Source organism: Schistocerca nitens, chromosome 10, assembly GCF_023898315.1.
Source record: "Schistocerca nitens isolate TAMUIC-IGC-003100 chromosome 10, iqSchNite1.1, whole genome shotgun sequence".
Lineage (NCBI taxonomy): Eukaryota > Metazoa > Arthropoda > Insecta > Orthoptera > Acrididae > Schistocerca > Schistocerca nitens.
Genome location: NC_064623.1, coordinates 110,621,597 through 110,637,632, shown reverse-complemented (window position 1 = coordinate 110,637,632; position 16,036 = coordinate 110,621,597). Strand labels below are relative to the sequence as shown.

Genomic DNA, 16,036 nt, shown 5'->3' with positions numbered 1-16,036 from the left:
CTAAAAAAGAACCTTCTACATGAACAGACGTGATGGGCATGCTTCCCTTTCACTACATGTTGGACAGGAATGCTGCAATTAGGGGAGCTGGATTTTCCTCTAAGTATGTGTGCTGCTGCACACAAGTCCTTTGGCCAGTGTTCTTCTGCAAAAACCTTTTGCATTTTTGCCCATACTTTTTCTCCCACTTAACCTGGCACTTTATTAATTTCTTTTTAACTTCCTCTAGTAAATAGATGTTCTCATAGATAGGTCTCCCTGAGCCTTCTAATTTGAAAATGATTCTTGCCATAAATGTGTAGTTGGTTCTAATATAAACCAAGTCCCATTGGAATGAGGGATCTTTAATTGTTTTGCTGAAGTTACATAGAGAACATGCTCAGATAGATTTTAAATTATCTCCTGGACTGCTGAGAGATATATGCTGTAGTATTCCGTTGCTGCTAACCAAGTGCTCCAGTGGGTAACAACAGGTTCACATGGCAAGGACACAACTAGAAGTTGTTCTTTGAATGCCTGTATCCTCGATGATGCCTGAACAAAGACTTACTTTACTGTGGAGATCAGTTTATTTACTTTACGGAATTCTAACCTTACTTGTTCTGCTATACCATTGATACCATGTGCTATACATGTTACATTCAGCACCAAAGAGTAGAATACTTTAAGCAATTTGAACACTCCATCTTACAAGCAGTGGCATCTGTGAAGGGCAGAAGCATCTTGTTTTCATCCATGATATTTGGATATAGCACCTTCAGCCCATTGTTGACAAAGTATGCAGTTGCTTGCTGGTTAGTCTCAGGGAACTGTTTTGAAGAAATACAAAAAATCTAACTTCCCATTCTCATATTTGCAAGGTACTTGCCAAGACTATCAGTAGTTTCATCAACAGAAATGCATATGCAAGAGTGAGTCCCCAATATCTTCTAGGATTCTGTGCAGCTTATCAGTGTAAGATGAATCCACGTAATTTTTTTACAGTATTGACTCTACAGGAACAGACTGGTGGCAGTACTTCTCAAGAAAACTTTCAAATTAGGATTTTCTAGTTTTCGAAGAGGGGTGTTTGTTGGCACAATAGCATGACAAGTCACTGCAGAATTGGTTCTTTTTGATGGATTCATCAGATGTCTTTGTTAAAAGCACTTGATTCAATTTTTATGTTCATTCAAAATTTGCCTTATGTAACACTCCACTTGCATGCTGGGTTAAGTGGGACTTTTTATCACTTGAAACCTAATAGAAGAAATACACAACAGGCTATATAGAAGTGAGTATGAAAAGTATTTGATACCGTTAAGAGATGCCGATACCTAATTTTAGCAAAAATAAATTTAAAAAAAAACTTACAATACAGTTTAGCAGTTTTAGTTTTCTAGCTATCCGCTCACTGAATAGAGTTTTGTTACAACACTGAACTTAAAAAAATCAAAACTCAGTGCATCATTGTAAAAGCATTTATGCTTTGTCCTGTAGGTATGACATTTTCACATGGCTTACTTTTCCTTCATATAAAAATTGAACTCAGCAACTTAAAAAATTATAATAAGAGTGAACAGTTGAGTCACATTACTAAAATATCTTTTGAATTCAGTAATTTGTATTGAATGATTGACTTTAGAATAAATTTTTGTTCAGAACATGGTCTGCCCTTCCTAAAACCACCTTGACATTTACCTAAATGACTGTCCATAATGTTTCTGATAGCAACAAAATTCCACTGTAGTTGTTAACATCATGTTTATTGCCTCTCTTGTCTAGTGGATATATCAAGGCTACCTTCCACTCTCTTGGGATTTTTTTGTTTTCCAGATTTTCTCGAAGATTAATTTTAGCTCTTTTTTTTATTTCTGGTTGAGACAGTTTCAGAAGTTCTGCTGTAATAGTGTTCTCCACTATCTTCATAGGATGCACTGCAGGGAAATCCCTGCAGTACATCCTACATTCCCATACCCCTCCTCGCCCCAGCCTTCTTTAGTCACTGTTCTCACCCATCCAGCCCCCTCCCTGTTCTCATTCCAGCCCTACACAGGCGCCATTTCACTGCCACACCCAGTCTTTTAATTTTTTTTATTGCTCTCCTTTCCACTACTTACCCCCCTCCCCACCTTCTCTCCTGCCCTCCATCTAAACTGCAGCACTTCACGGTCCACCACCCCCACCATACTATCCCTTCTCCCTCCCCGCCCCAGCCTCTTCCATACCCCCACCCAGTCGCCACTCCCATCATGCACTGGTGCTGCTGCTCACAGTGTGGTTTCAGTTGTCTGAGACTGCAGACGTGTGTGCAAGTTGCGTTTGCATGAGTGTGTGTGCGCGCGTGCGTGTGCTTATGTGTGTCTATTGCTGACAAAGGCCTTACTGGCCGAAAGCTATAATTGTGTGAATCTTTTTGTTGTGCCTATTGCGACTCAGCATCTCCACTACATGGTGAGTGGCAACTTTCCTTCTCTAATATTGTCTCATTATCTTAAACAGACAACTCTGCTTATACTCTTTGGACTTGCGAGGCTTGCTCCCTTAAATTGTCTCAGCTTTTCTTACAGTGGCGACATGGCAATAACCTGGCTGCACATATGTGAGCGAATCTGGGCTCATATTGTAAAATGACAGTTGCTCAGCTGTTTAGAATTATCAGTTCATTGATATTTGTTTCTGTGCCATACATGGGTAAACAATGGTGTAATAAATTTCCATTTACAACAGATTTATTGGTTAATAATGGTTAAACCTGACATGCTGGAGGGCTTTGGGCAGAAATTGAATTTAGTTTTGGTAGTCGCAACAAATCTTTTAAAAAATATGGAATATTTGATACATTTTCTAAAAACTTTAAATAACAGCTGTGTGAATTATCACAATAAATATTCATTAAATTGTGAAGTAGTAGGAGTGTCTCTGAAGGACCCTGTATCAAAATTCTGCTTCATTAGTGGGAAAAATTTTCAGTGTGTGTACAGTTTCAAAACGAAAACCACTTCATGTTTCCCACTCAGAGATCAAAGCTCTACACCTATACTTCACAATATGTGGCCATGAATAACAATACAATACTAAAATGCCGTCCAAAGCAAAACCTACAACAGGATGGCAGTTTTGTTTCATCAAAAGTCATGAGATTTCCAGGTGAAAATTTTAAATTTTTCTCAACCATTTTTGACTGTGTGTGAGAACAAGTTTTACTTTAGTAGTTTTTAAGGCTGCAAATAAAATCTTTTGAGTTGCCATGTAGTATATTAGAATGTGGTCACTCAAATGTAATATAAGTAGAGTACGACATCAACATTTCAAACGGGACATTCTTCACAATACAACGATCACTGACTTTAAGTACGGCACTGAGAGAAAGTTGACAAAATACTATATTCCCTATCAAAATTAGCATAAAAAGAATGAAAGCCTCAATATTAAATGCTGATATACAATATTCATGTTCAAATACGGATCCATATACATAATTTTTTGTAAAAAAAAAAAAACTGACTTCTATGTGCAATGATGAGCTCACAGCTACATGAAAAATTTTCACAAAAATATTACTTTCTGGACACACACAGTTGTTAAGTGGGAGACAGATCTGGAGCTTGAGAAGCCATGAAAGGCAATAAAGATTGCCAACATCTGCAAGTATGCTGAAAGTGGCTGCAATCAACCAACAAACATTACAATCAAATGCACTTCTTAAACATTTTCTTACATGACTCCACACGCTATTGTTTTTGATACAGAACCTTACAGTGTTTGTGCCAAAATGAATCAGAACATTTATTTCCACCAATAAACTGTTCAGCTCCCCATTTTCAAGACAAGTTGCAAACATGTACACACCACTACCATCACTGTACAGAAGTACTCCTACTCGATAATAGTTAGTTATCTGCATTTTCCATAGTTTATAATTGTGACCTCTCACTATGGTATGGAACAAATTATTGTATTATAATACATACTCTCAGCAGAAAATATGGCAAAACACTGACCATTTAGATGATTCATTAAGGGTTTCTCTTTCATTTTACAAGCAATTACAGTTTTAAGCTTAACTATTTCAATGACTCTCTCCTCCCTCTCCTAAACACACACACACACACAAACACACACACACACACACACACACATAAAATAATACTACTACACATAAGAGATGATAGCCCTATTCTGAAACACACAATTTGTGCTGGGCATTATAGGTTAAGAATTTTTAATATTATGTAAAGCATAGTTCAATTATTTGATCTCTTCTACCTCTACATTTATGTACATATTCCACAAACAGCTGTGAAGTGCATAGCAGAGGGTACTTAGTGTAGTAAACACATTAGAGTTTCTTTCCTTATGGAGGACAGGCAGAATGACTGTTAAGTCCTTTGTGCATGCTGTAATTAGTCTAATCCTGTTTTCACGATTCCTATGGGAGAGATACATGTGAGATAAAGAATAGATCTAGACTCTCAACTTACTGCTGGTGCTCAAAACTTAATAAGTAGGATTTTGTGGGATTAATGGAATCTGCCAGTTTTGGCTTTTCAATATTTTTGTGTTGCTTTTCTGCTAGGCAAACAAACTTGTAGGATTTTGCCTTGTCCTTTTTTGTATACGTTCGGTATCCCCTGTTAATCCTATCTGGTAGGGCTCGCCCACTCTTCAGGAGTATTTTACAATGGGTTACATGTAAGCAAAATAATAGTGTTTTCCCAGTTTTCTAAGGTATTCCACAAACAAACTGAAGTCTCACAACAGCTTTATCTATGACTGAGCATATGTGGTAATTCTTCTTCATATCCCTACAAACTGTTACACTCAGGTATTTATATGAGTTGACCAACTGCAGTTGTGACTTGTTGATGTTGTACTCATAGGATATTACATTTTTTGTTTTGTGAAGTGCAAAATTTTATATTTTTGAACATTCACAGCAAGTTGGCATTCTTTCCACGACTGTTAATCTTATCAAGATACGGATGGATATTTGTGCATCATTTTTCAGACAATGCTTCATTATACATAACTACTTACAAAGAATCAGAGTTTACTATAACATTACCTACGAGTTTACTAATATACAACATGAGCAGCAATGGTTCCAACACACTTTGCTGGGACATATCTCAATATATTTCTTTTTTGTCAAAGACTCCTTCTGAGATTATAGGTCCATCCTCTCTGTATCAAGAAATCCTCAATGCAGTCACAAATTTCCCTCAGTACCGCATAGAATCATACTTTTGATAACAAGTGTAGAGCAGTATCAAGTCAAATACTTTTCTGAAACTGAGGAATCCTGCATTCACCTGATTGCCTCAATCAGTGTCTTTCAGGATGTCATGTGAGAGAAGTGCAAGTTGGGTTTCACACGGTCACTGTTTTCAGAATCTGGGTCGGTCGGCATGGAGGAGGTCATTCTGATCGAGATACCTCACAGTGTTTGAGCTCATAGTATGTTCTAGGGTTCTCACAGCTGCAAATGAGATTGGATGATAGTTCTATGGATCACTTCTGTTACCCTTATTGCAGATGGATGTGCCTATGCTTTCTTCCAATCATTGGGGATATTTTTTGTTCAAAGGATATATGGTGTATTAAGAAGTACTGTAAAGTAACTTAGCAGGCAGTTTTTCTGTACATTCATAACAAGCCTCATGTTCTAAGTCAGTGACTTTGATCTGTATACAGTGAGGTGACAAAGTGGTGCCATCCACATACCTTTCTGTGCTTGGCCAGGAGGGCCTCCCTCTCGGCGATTGCAGCGTCCACCTGCCGCTGCAGCTCCGCCTGCTTGGCAGCCAGCCGTGCGCGCGCCTCCCGCAGCTGTGCCTCATCCTCCGCCTCTATCCTCGCCATCTCCTCGGCGCGCGCCCGCTGCGATGCCTCCAGCCGTGCCCTGCAGTCTGCTTCTAGCTGCTGCAGCCTCACTTCGCACTCTGCCCTAAAGTTCAGTAACAATATTTATCTATTTATGAATTTATTTCTGTCTTAAAAATATAACCAGGCATCATCATTGAGTGAATATTATAACTTTTATAATATATGAGGAATATGTAATAATGATGATAATGAACAATAATAGCACGTGCACACACACACACACACACACACACACACACACACAAACGCACATATGCATATGCAGGGTATACTAAAAAGTAATGCCACTTTTTATGTGAAAACTCATGAAGCTTTTTGAATAAAACCAATGTATTCTTAATGTCTACATATTTCTTCTCAACACAGTGCACATTTCTGTCTTTTTATTCTTAATGTCTACATATTTCTTCTCAACACAGTCACCCTAGTGATGATCACATTTCTCCCAATGAGAGGCCAGTTTGTTGATACCATCACTGTAGAATGTTTGACTTTGTCGACAGAGCCACCACCTCACCTCTGTTTGCACCGCTTCATCACTATCAAAATAAACTTCTCAAAGGTGTTCTTTAAGTTTTGGGAGCAGATGAAAATAGGGTGGGGCAAGTGTGAGTGTACAGAGGATGATTGACGACAGTGAACCTGAGGCATCGGATTGCTGCAGATGTTGCAGTGCTCGTGTCTGGCCTGGAATTGTCGTGCTGGTGGAGAGAGTACTCCAGCTGTGGACAAACCCTTCGAATTTGTACTTTAAGTTTTCTGAGGGTCTTTCAAGTGTTTATGGTGGTGTCTTGGACATCCCAGAACACGACAACCATGACTTTGCCAGCTGATGGCACCATCTTGAATTTTTTTAGCATTGGTAATCCTTTGTAGCAGAATTCGATTGGCACTCTCTTGTTTTTGGGGTTGCAATCTTCTCTGTTTCATAGCAGGAGTAAGCATTTGAGTCAGCTACCATGCACACAGTTTTCTGCGATTAACCATCTGTACACACTCTTGTGACCTTCCATTCTTACCTGACAGGTGTGTTTGTTTTATCTGTTGATTTTCTCTTATAAGTAAATCACCCCAATTCCAATAAGTCTCGCCAGCTGCCGTACACTGTCACAAGAAGAGTGAGAACTAATAGAGGACAATTAGCAAATTAGATGGAAGGGAGTAAACAAAAACAGAAGGGGTGAGAAGAGCATGGACAGTTTACAATGTGACAGAGATACCAGTTCCGTGTTGGACTGAAAGAAAGCAGCTGATGTATGTGGGGAGGGATACTATGCCAATGATAAAAGATAAAGGTTTATCTCCTCTCAAATGCCGAGTAGTTTTGAATAAGAGACAGGTTACAGCATAATTTGCTCCACAATCATTTGGTTAAAACAGAGAAGGATATGGAGAATGATTTAGCATTAAGCAAAGGTACAGCCAAGATGCTGAATGTATCTAATCTGGTATAGCAGTTATGCAATGATCGTAGGTATCTGATATGTGAGGAGAAGAGGTGTTGAGGACACCATTCACAATTAAGTAAACAGAGAATGTAAAAATCATGTCACTTTTCTGGTCACATCCACCCTAAAAAAGCATAGGTGGGACTCACACATTGAAAAAACCAAATGTGACAAATGTATCTTACAAAAGAAGCTCATAGCTAGCTCAATTTCATGGAATTTTCACTACCTGGGGTGTGATGAACTACATCACAGTAGTAAAGTTTTGACAGCAGAAAAAAAGTGGACTAATCTTTGTCTAATTTGATCAAACAACGGGAACTGTACATAGGAATATCAACAATGTAGAAAAAGACACATTGCTACTTATCAAGATGCAACACTTTGTCAGATGATGTAATTTGTAGTAGTTCAGAGACGTGTGTGAATGAAAGAGAGAATGCATGCTGTGAGAATGAAAATATTGGTGAAAGGGATCTGGTAACTTTAGAAAGGGGAAATTATATTTTGGGGGATAATTTGAATGTGTTATGACCTACTACAAACAGCATAGTGAACGCATTATTGTGGCCAAGATAGATACGAAGCCCACACCTACTACAGTAGTACAAGTTTATATGCCAACTAGCTCTGCAGATGATGAAGAAATTGAAGAAATGTATGATGAAATAAAAGAAATTATTCAGATAGTGAAGGGAGACAAAAATTTAATAGTCATGGGTGACTGGAATTCGAGTGTAGGAAAAGGGAGAGAAGAAAACGTAGTAGGTGAATATGGATTGGGGCCAAGAAATGAAAGAGGAAGCCGCCTGGTAGAATTTTGCACAGAGCACAACTTAATCATAGCTAACACTTGGTTTAAGAATCATGAAAGAAGGTTGTATACATGGAAGAACCCTGGAGATACTAAAAGGTATCAGATAGATTATATAATGGTAAGACAGAGATTTAGGAACCAGGTTTTAAATTGTAAGACATTTCCAGGGGCAGATGTGGACTCTGACCACAATCTATTGGTTATGACCTGTAGATTAAAACTGAAGAAACTGCAAAAAGGTGGGAATTTAAGGAGATGGGACCTGGATAAACTGAAAGAACCAGAGGTTGTACAGAGTTTCAGGGAGAGCATAAGGGAACAATTGACAGGAATGGGGGAAAGAAATACAGTAGAAGAAGAATGGGTAGCTTTGAGGGATGAAGTAGTGAAGGCAACAGAGGATCAAGTAGGTAAAAAGACGAGGGCTAGTAGAAATCCTTGGGTAACAGAAGAAATATTGAATTTAATTGATGAAAGGAGAAAACATAAAAATGCAGTAAATGAAGCAGGCAAAAAGGAATACAAACGTCTCAAAAATGAGATCGACAGGAAGTGCAAAATGGCTAAGCAGGGATGGCTAGAGGACAAATGTAAGGATGTAGAGGCTTATCTTACTAGGGGTAAGATAGATACTGCCTGCAGGAAAATTAAAGAGACCTTTGGAGATAAGAGAACCACTTGTATGAACATCAAGAGCTCAGATGGAAACCCAGTTCTAAGCAAAGAAGGGAAAGCAGAAAGGTGGAAGGAGTATATAGAGGGTCTATACAAGGGCGATGTACTTGAGGACAATATTATGGAAATGGAAGAGGATGTAGATGAAGATGAAATGGGAGATACGATACTGCGTGAAGAGTTTGACAGAGCACTGAAAGACCTGAATTGAAACAAGGCCCCCGGAGTAGACAACATTCCATTGGAAATAATGGCGGCCTTGGGAGAGCCAGTCCTGACAAAACTCTACCATCTGGTGAGCAAGATGTATGAAACAGGCGAAATACCCTCAGACTTCAAGAAGAATATAATAATTCCAATCCCAAAGAAAGCAGGTGTTGACAGATGTGGAAATTACCGAACTATCAGTTTAATAAGCCACGGCTGCAAAATACTAACGCGAATTCTTTACAGACGAATGGAAAAACTAGTAGAAGCCGACCTCGGGGAAGATCAGTTTGGATTCCGTAGAAATACTGGAACACGTGAGGCAATACTGACCTTACGACTTATCTTAGAAGAAAGATTAAGGAAAGGCAAACCTACGTTTCTAGCATTTGTAGACTTAGAGAAAGCTTTTGACAATGTTAACTGGAATACTCTCTTTCAAATTCTAAAGGTGGCAGGGGTAAAATACAGGGAGCGAAAGGCTACTTACAATTTGTACAGAAACCAGATGGCAGTTATAAGAGTCGAGGGACATGAAAGGGAAGCAGTGGTTGGGAAGGGAGTAAGACAGGGTTGTAGCCTCTCCCCGATGTTATTCAATCTGTATATTGAGCAAGCAGTAAAGGAAACAAAAGAAAAATTCGGAGTAGGTATTAAAATCCATGGAGAAGAAATAAAAACTTTGAGGTTTGCCGATGACATTGTAATTCTGTCAGAGACAGCAAAGGACTTGGAAGAGCAGTTGAACGGAATGGATGGTGTCTTGAAGGGAGGATATAAGATGAACATCAACAAAAGCAAAATGAGGATAATGGAATGTAGTCGAATTAAGTCGGGTGATGTTGAGGGTATTAGATTAGGAAATGAGACACTTAAAGTAGTAAAGGAGTTTTGCTATTTGGGGAGCAAAATAACTGATGATGGTCGAAGTAGAGAGGATATAAAATGTAGACTGGCAATGGCAAGGAAAGCGTTTCTGAAGAAGAGAAATTTGTTAACATCGAGTATAGATTTAAGTGTCAGGAAGTCATTTCTGAAAGTATTTGTATGGAGTGTAGCCATGTATGGAAGTGAAACATGGACGGTAAATAGTTTGGACAAGAAGAGAATAGAAGCTTTCGAAATGTGGTGCTACAGAAGAATGCTGAAGATTAGATGGGTAGATCACATAACTAATGAGGAGGTACTGAATAGGATTGGGGAGAAGAGGAGTTTGTGGCACAACTTGACCAGAAGAAGGGATCGGTTGGTAGGACATGTTCTGAGGCATCAAGGGATCACCAATTTAGTATTGGAGGGCAGGGTGGAGGGTAAAAATCGTAGGGGGAGACCAAGAGATGAATACACTAAGCAGATTCAGAAGGATGTAGGTTGCAGTAGGTACTGGGAGATGAAGAAGCTTGCACAGGATAGAGTAGCATGGAGAGCTGCATCAAACCAGTCTCAGGACTGAAGACCACAACAACAACAACATGACCTGAATATGTATAATGATAATGATGTTGATGATAAAGTTGATTATGATAGTAATGGTATTGATGATGATGTTGAGGAAAGGTGTTTCATTAGTTTTAATAGGGAGTTGGGTATACACATGGTTGAAAATGGATTAAATAGTGAAAATGTTATAGAAATTCCCAGGGATGTTACCAGGATGAATAAGGCTCACAAGCTGGACTTAGAATCTGACTACACAAATAATGACGACACATGTATAACTTCTAGCCTAAGTGAAACTTTTACAGATACTAATGACACACACACATTTCTTAATAATCTATGGCTGAACAGAGAAACTATTTCTTTTGACAAGAACTTTAGAAAGATGCTTATTAATGTATGTGAAACTGTATGTCCTGAGTGGTGGAAAAAGATGAGATATTTTATTTTTGAAATGCTGAAGGATAAGTACTTCAATAGTATACAATGTGATTTGGATGAAAATTCTTGGCTATTTGAGATAATAGAGAGTACTAATGACAATTTTGTATCTTGTGCAAATTTTATAACTGTGACAAATAATACATGTAATGATATACCATATGATTCTGATAAGTATAGGTTTGGGGAAATTGAAAGTGATTTATTACATGAGGATACAGGTTCTGAGAAAAGTGATCAAATTTGCAGTCCTTATATAAAAGTTCAAATTGGGTCATGGATTGGTAAATGTTTAATTGATACAGGAAGTGAGATCTCGGGAATATCTGAAAGGTTAAGCAAGAAATTGAAAGTGGGGAAAGGTTTTGTTGAAATGCCAGTTGTTGGGGTAAAGATAAAAGGTGCTACTGGGAAGAGCAGTAAATTGGTAAAAAGCCAGGCTTTAGTGACATTTTTAATTGAAGGCAAGTTGTTCACACATGGATGTTTTGTAATTCAGGAATTTAATGAAGATTTTCTTTTGGGTATGAATTGGATAGTAAAAGTAAATACAGCATTTGATTGGGTTGGAAGAAAACTTTTGATAGAAACTAGTGAAAGGGAATACATTCAGACAAATTTTGTGAACACACTTGGTGATCAGAGTAATGGAAATTTTGACAGTATCAATTTACTAAAAGAAAATAGATTGGAGAATATTGAAACTCATAGATTTGATACTGATGAAGTTGAATTTGGGAATTTAGTAAATCTGAAAATTTCAGAAACACAAAATTTATCTGGGGAGCAAAAACAACAGAAAATCTGCTGTGGGAATACAGTGATGTTTTCAGTGACCTACCTGGTAGGGTAAAGGGTTATCAGTGTGAGCTACAGGTAAAACCTCATGAACCATTTTTCATAAAACCATACAGTATTGCAATATCAAAAAGACATGCTGTTGAGAAAGAGCTGAAAAAGATGGAAGGATGTAATATAATAGAAAGGAGTATCAGTGCATCATTTGGGTTAAATTCTTCTGTTTCTGAATTTATAAGAGCTTTGGATCACGTACTGGGGCAAGAACTTGCGTCTAAACTGATAATTTATGTAGATGACATTTTGGTTACAGGGCAAAATTGGGAGGAACATTTTTCGATTTTGAAGTCAGTTTGTGAAAAACTTAGAAAAGGGGGGATGACATTGAAATTAGAGTAATGTAAATTTGCAGTTTCTGAATTAAAATTTTTGGGTCATGTTGTCACAGACAAGTGAATTTTGGCAGATCCAGAAAAAATTAAAGCAATTTCAGAAATTCTTATTCCTAAGACTAAAAATCAATTAAAGTCGTTCTTTGGGTTATGCGGTTATTACCGAAAACATATAAGTGATCAGAGTCTGAATGCACCATGTTTAAGTCAGTTACTTAAGAAAAACACTGTTTGGGTTTGGGATAAAAGTTGTCAGAAAGAGTTTGATAAAATTAAACAAGAGTTGAGGAAGCAACACCTATTACACAGACCTGATTTTAATTTACCATTTTGTTTGAACACTGATAACAGTAATTATGGGCTTGGAGCAGAGTTATTTCAAGAAAGAGTAGAGAATGGAGTTAAGATATATTGTACCATAGCATTTGCAAGCAGAATGTTGCTCAAACATGAAAAAAATTATACAGTCACAGAGAAGGAACTTTTGGCAATTCATTGGGCTTTTACAAAATTTAGAATTTACCTTATTGGACATAAAACCATAGTGTTTTCGGATCACAAAGCTTTGAGTTACTTACAAGAGTGCAAATTATACCACAGTAGATTGACCAGATGGGCAATATTTCTGCAACAGTTTGACTTTGAAATCAAACACATAAAAGGTTCTGAGAATGTAGTAGCTGATTCACTTTCAAGGTTACCAATTGGGGGAGAAAAGGAGATTTTTGAGCAAGAGGAGGAAAAGCAATTTAAAATTAGATACTTGAAAGGGGTGGAAAATGAGAAAACAATTAGAGCTATGTGTAACAAAATTAGAAAAAATCAAAATTTGTATCAGAGTTGGAAATTAATTAAAGAATGTTTAGGCAAGAAGGGGTATGAGAAACTTGATACATTTTACAAATTACATAAGGGGATTTTATTTCGGAGAACAGATGTAGATTCTGATAATTGGAAATTGTGTTGGCCAGAGGCAGATGCCGATAAGCTGATCATTTACATACATGAAAGTTTTGGTCATTGTGGGATACAGAAGTGCATTCAAAAGATACAAGAAAATGTTTATTTTTACAATATTGGAAAGAAGGTAAGAAAAGAATTGGCAACCTGTGACAAATGTCAGAGAGTTAAAGTGAGCAATCAAAGATGTGGTGGAGAGATGCAAAACATTATTCCGGAAAAACCTTTAGAGTAAAGGTGGTCACTGTTACATATTTGTTATGGTAGATGTATTTTCAAAATTAATTAAACTATATCCAGTGAAAAAAGCTACTAGCCATGAAATTATAATAAAAATTGAAAGAGATTATTTCGCACAGGTGGGTAAACCAAAAGCTATATTATCAGATAATGGTTCACAGTTCACCTCTAAAATTTGGAAAAAATTTATTGAAAGATCAAAATTGAAGCATATACTTATATCTGTTTATTCTCCATCCACCAATCCTGCAGAAAGATATATGAGGGAAATTGGGAGACTTTGTAGAACCTATTGTAGCCATAAACATTCAACCTGGTTTGAGCACATTCGAAATTTTGAAGATATTATGAATAGCCTACAACATAGTTCCACAGGATTTTCACCATATGAGATTATGTTTAATATTAGACCTCCAAATCTTATATCAGAACTTATTGAATTTCCTAAATGTACACCTTTAACTATGCAAGAGAGAGAAGATATTGACAGGGAAACTATGAGGAAACAAGGGGAAAAGAGGAATAAAAGACATAACAATAGGGTAAAATTAACCACTTTCAAAATTGGGGATCTTGTTCTGGTCAAATCTCATGAAAAATCAAAAATGTTAACTTCAGAAATTAAAAAATTCTTTGATACCTATATTGGACCTTTTGAAGTCATAGAAAATCCACACCCTGATGCTTATCGTTTGGTGTATCCTAAGTCAAAGAAATTATTTCTCAGGAATGTTGTCTCTTTGAAACTATATAAACAGAAATCATAATTTCAAAATTTAAATAACCTATTATCATCTAAAACAAAAGTCCTCCACTGGAATATGCTTGTTAGAACAAAACTACCTGTTCAACCAAGTATGTATATTTGCTTGTATAAATTAATAATTTGAAGTCACATGTTAATTGAAACTGATGAAAAAACACAGTTGTAACAAAGAATGAGAGAAAGATTTATTTTTACTTTTTTACAAAAAAAAAGTCTCCTTAGTGAGCATTTCTGAATTTTTCTAATTTTTTGGAAGCTAAGTCTTCCCTGTGGGTGAAGGCATGCATGTGAGGACATGCATGCAGAGGTATAAGTTTCAAAAACAATTTTAGATAAAGCCTCATGATATTTGAGCAATTTATTGTTGTTTATACTGATGTTGTGGGGAGCAAAAGTACTCTTCACCAGAATGTGACTTGTAGTAATATTGTAGTAGAGAGGCAAGTGTACATAAATAATTGCAAAAAATTTAGATAATACTGATGTATCTTTAGTTGTACTAAAAGAAGAAAATCATAAGCAAAAAAAATATACAAAAAAACATGAGTAAAAAAATAATACAAAAAAATTTTTTAAAAAGAAAATCATAAGCAAAAAAAATATACAAAAAAATGAGTAAAAAAATTCAAAAAAGAAAATCAGAAGTAAAAATATATAAAAGGCAAATATATAGGAAAAAAACACTACACTATATATGTCCAGTATCATTTTTACTGTACAATATGTAAGCATAATGAAATTAACATTAATATATATAAAAAAATTTTAATCTTATTCTAGGAAATGAGTTTTACCTTTCTATTATTTTCAATCTGTATGCTGTATGTTAGAATATTTCTCATGTGTTTTATACCATGTATATTTGTCATGTCAAGTAATTTCTTTACTTGAATTTTTTGTGTATGAGATTGATGGGGAAGAATCATTGCAACAACAGCCAGTAACAAATCCACAGATTCAAAGAGTCCAAATTTGAAAGAGGTTATCAGACTGCATCATTAATGTACTAATTGTGTAATACAGATCCATTACTGAGAGTGGTCGGGATTTTGTTGTATATGTCCATAACAACAAAAGCCCAGGGGAGCAGTTGTAATGGATCTGGGAGATCTGTTATTTTTTTTACCAGAGTTGTTGATACCAAATTGTGAATGTTTTCTTATATTTTTTGTCAGAATTTTTTTTATTATAATTTGCCTTATTATATGTTAATTTATTTATATTTTTTTGAGTGAAAGCATATTGATTACTATTAGTAAATGTGTCGAAGAATAGCAAAGAGACTGATAACAAGTGGAAGCTTGTGTGTTGTGTAAAATGTCTTTGACACTGGAGTCGTCTTTGACTATAGTCAGTCGGCAGTTAACCCTTGGTGTGTGTTGACGATAGAACAATGTGCAGGTCACCGTCATAAATAATTTTGAATTATGTTACTATTTTTTTATACAAAATATAAGAAGAAACTACATTCGAAGAAATGGTATTTGAAGCAACAAAAATGAGCCAAACACATTGAACCAGGTCATTTCTGCAGCCGACAAAGATGCATTGTGGAATCATACTTCCATTAGACAACTGAAGCCAAGACCAATATCGCCTTGTAAACATCTAATGGAAAAGGTACTGTCACAAAATATGCCAAATTTAAGTAAATAAAAAAAAGTAGTGACCATATTTCAACTTGTGTCTCAGCCGGGATAGTATATTTCAACATGCACAATTAAAAGGCACTTACATAAACCTTTCAGCTATAGCTGTCACCAGTAAATGAGAGACACACACATCATTCACACACAAACAAGCACACCTGACACACACAGAACCGCCAACTCCAGCATCTTGGGCCAGAACACATTTTACTTGTGTGTGTGAATGGTATGTCTCTCTCTTCTGCTGATGAAGGCTGTGGCTGAAAGCTTTATGTAAGTGTCTTTTAATTCTGCCTGTCTGAAACTTAATGTGTCTTCTTTACAGTTTGTTTAAT

At 36.5% G+C, this 16,036-nt stretch overlaps 1 protein-coding gene across 1 annotated transcript in view; it reads right to left on the bottom strand.

Annotated features, from left to right (window-relative positions):
• The window catches only part of LOC126210459 (centrosomal protein of 164 kDa), a 644,242-nt gene that overhangs the window by 110,357 nt on the left and 517,849 nt on the right, over nucleotides 1-16,036 (bottom strand). The window contains exon 14 of the mRNA XM_049939692.1: nucleotides 5,707-5,929. Within this exon, the coding sequence (XP_049795649.1) occupies nucleotides 5,707-5,929 (223 nt within the window). The remainder of the gene's footprint in view (nucleotides 1-5,706; nucleotides 5,930-16,036) is intronic.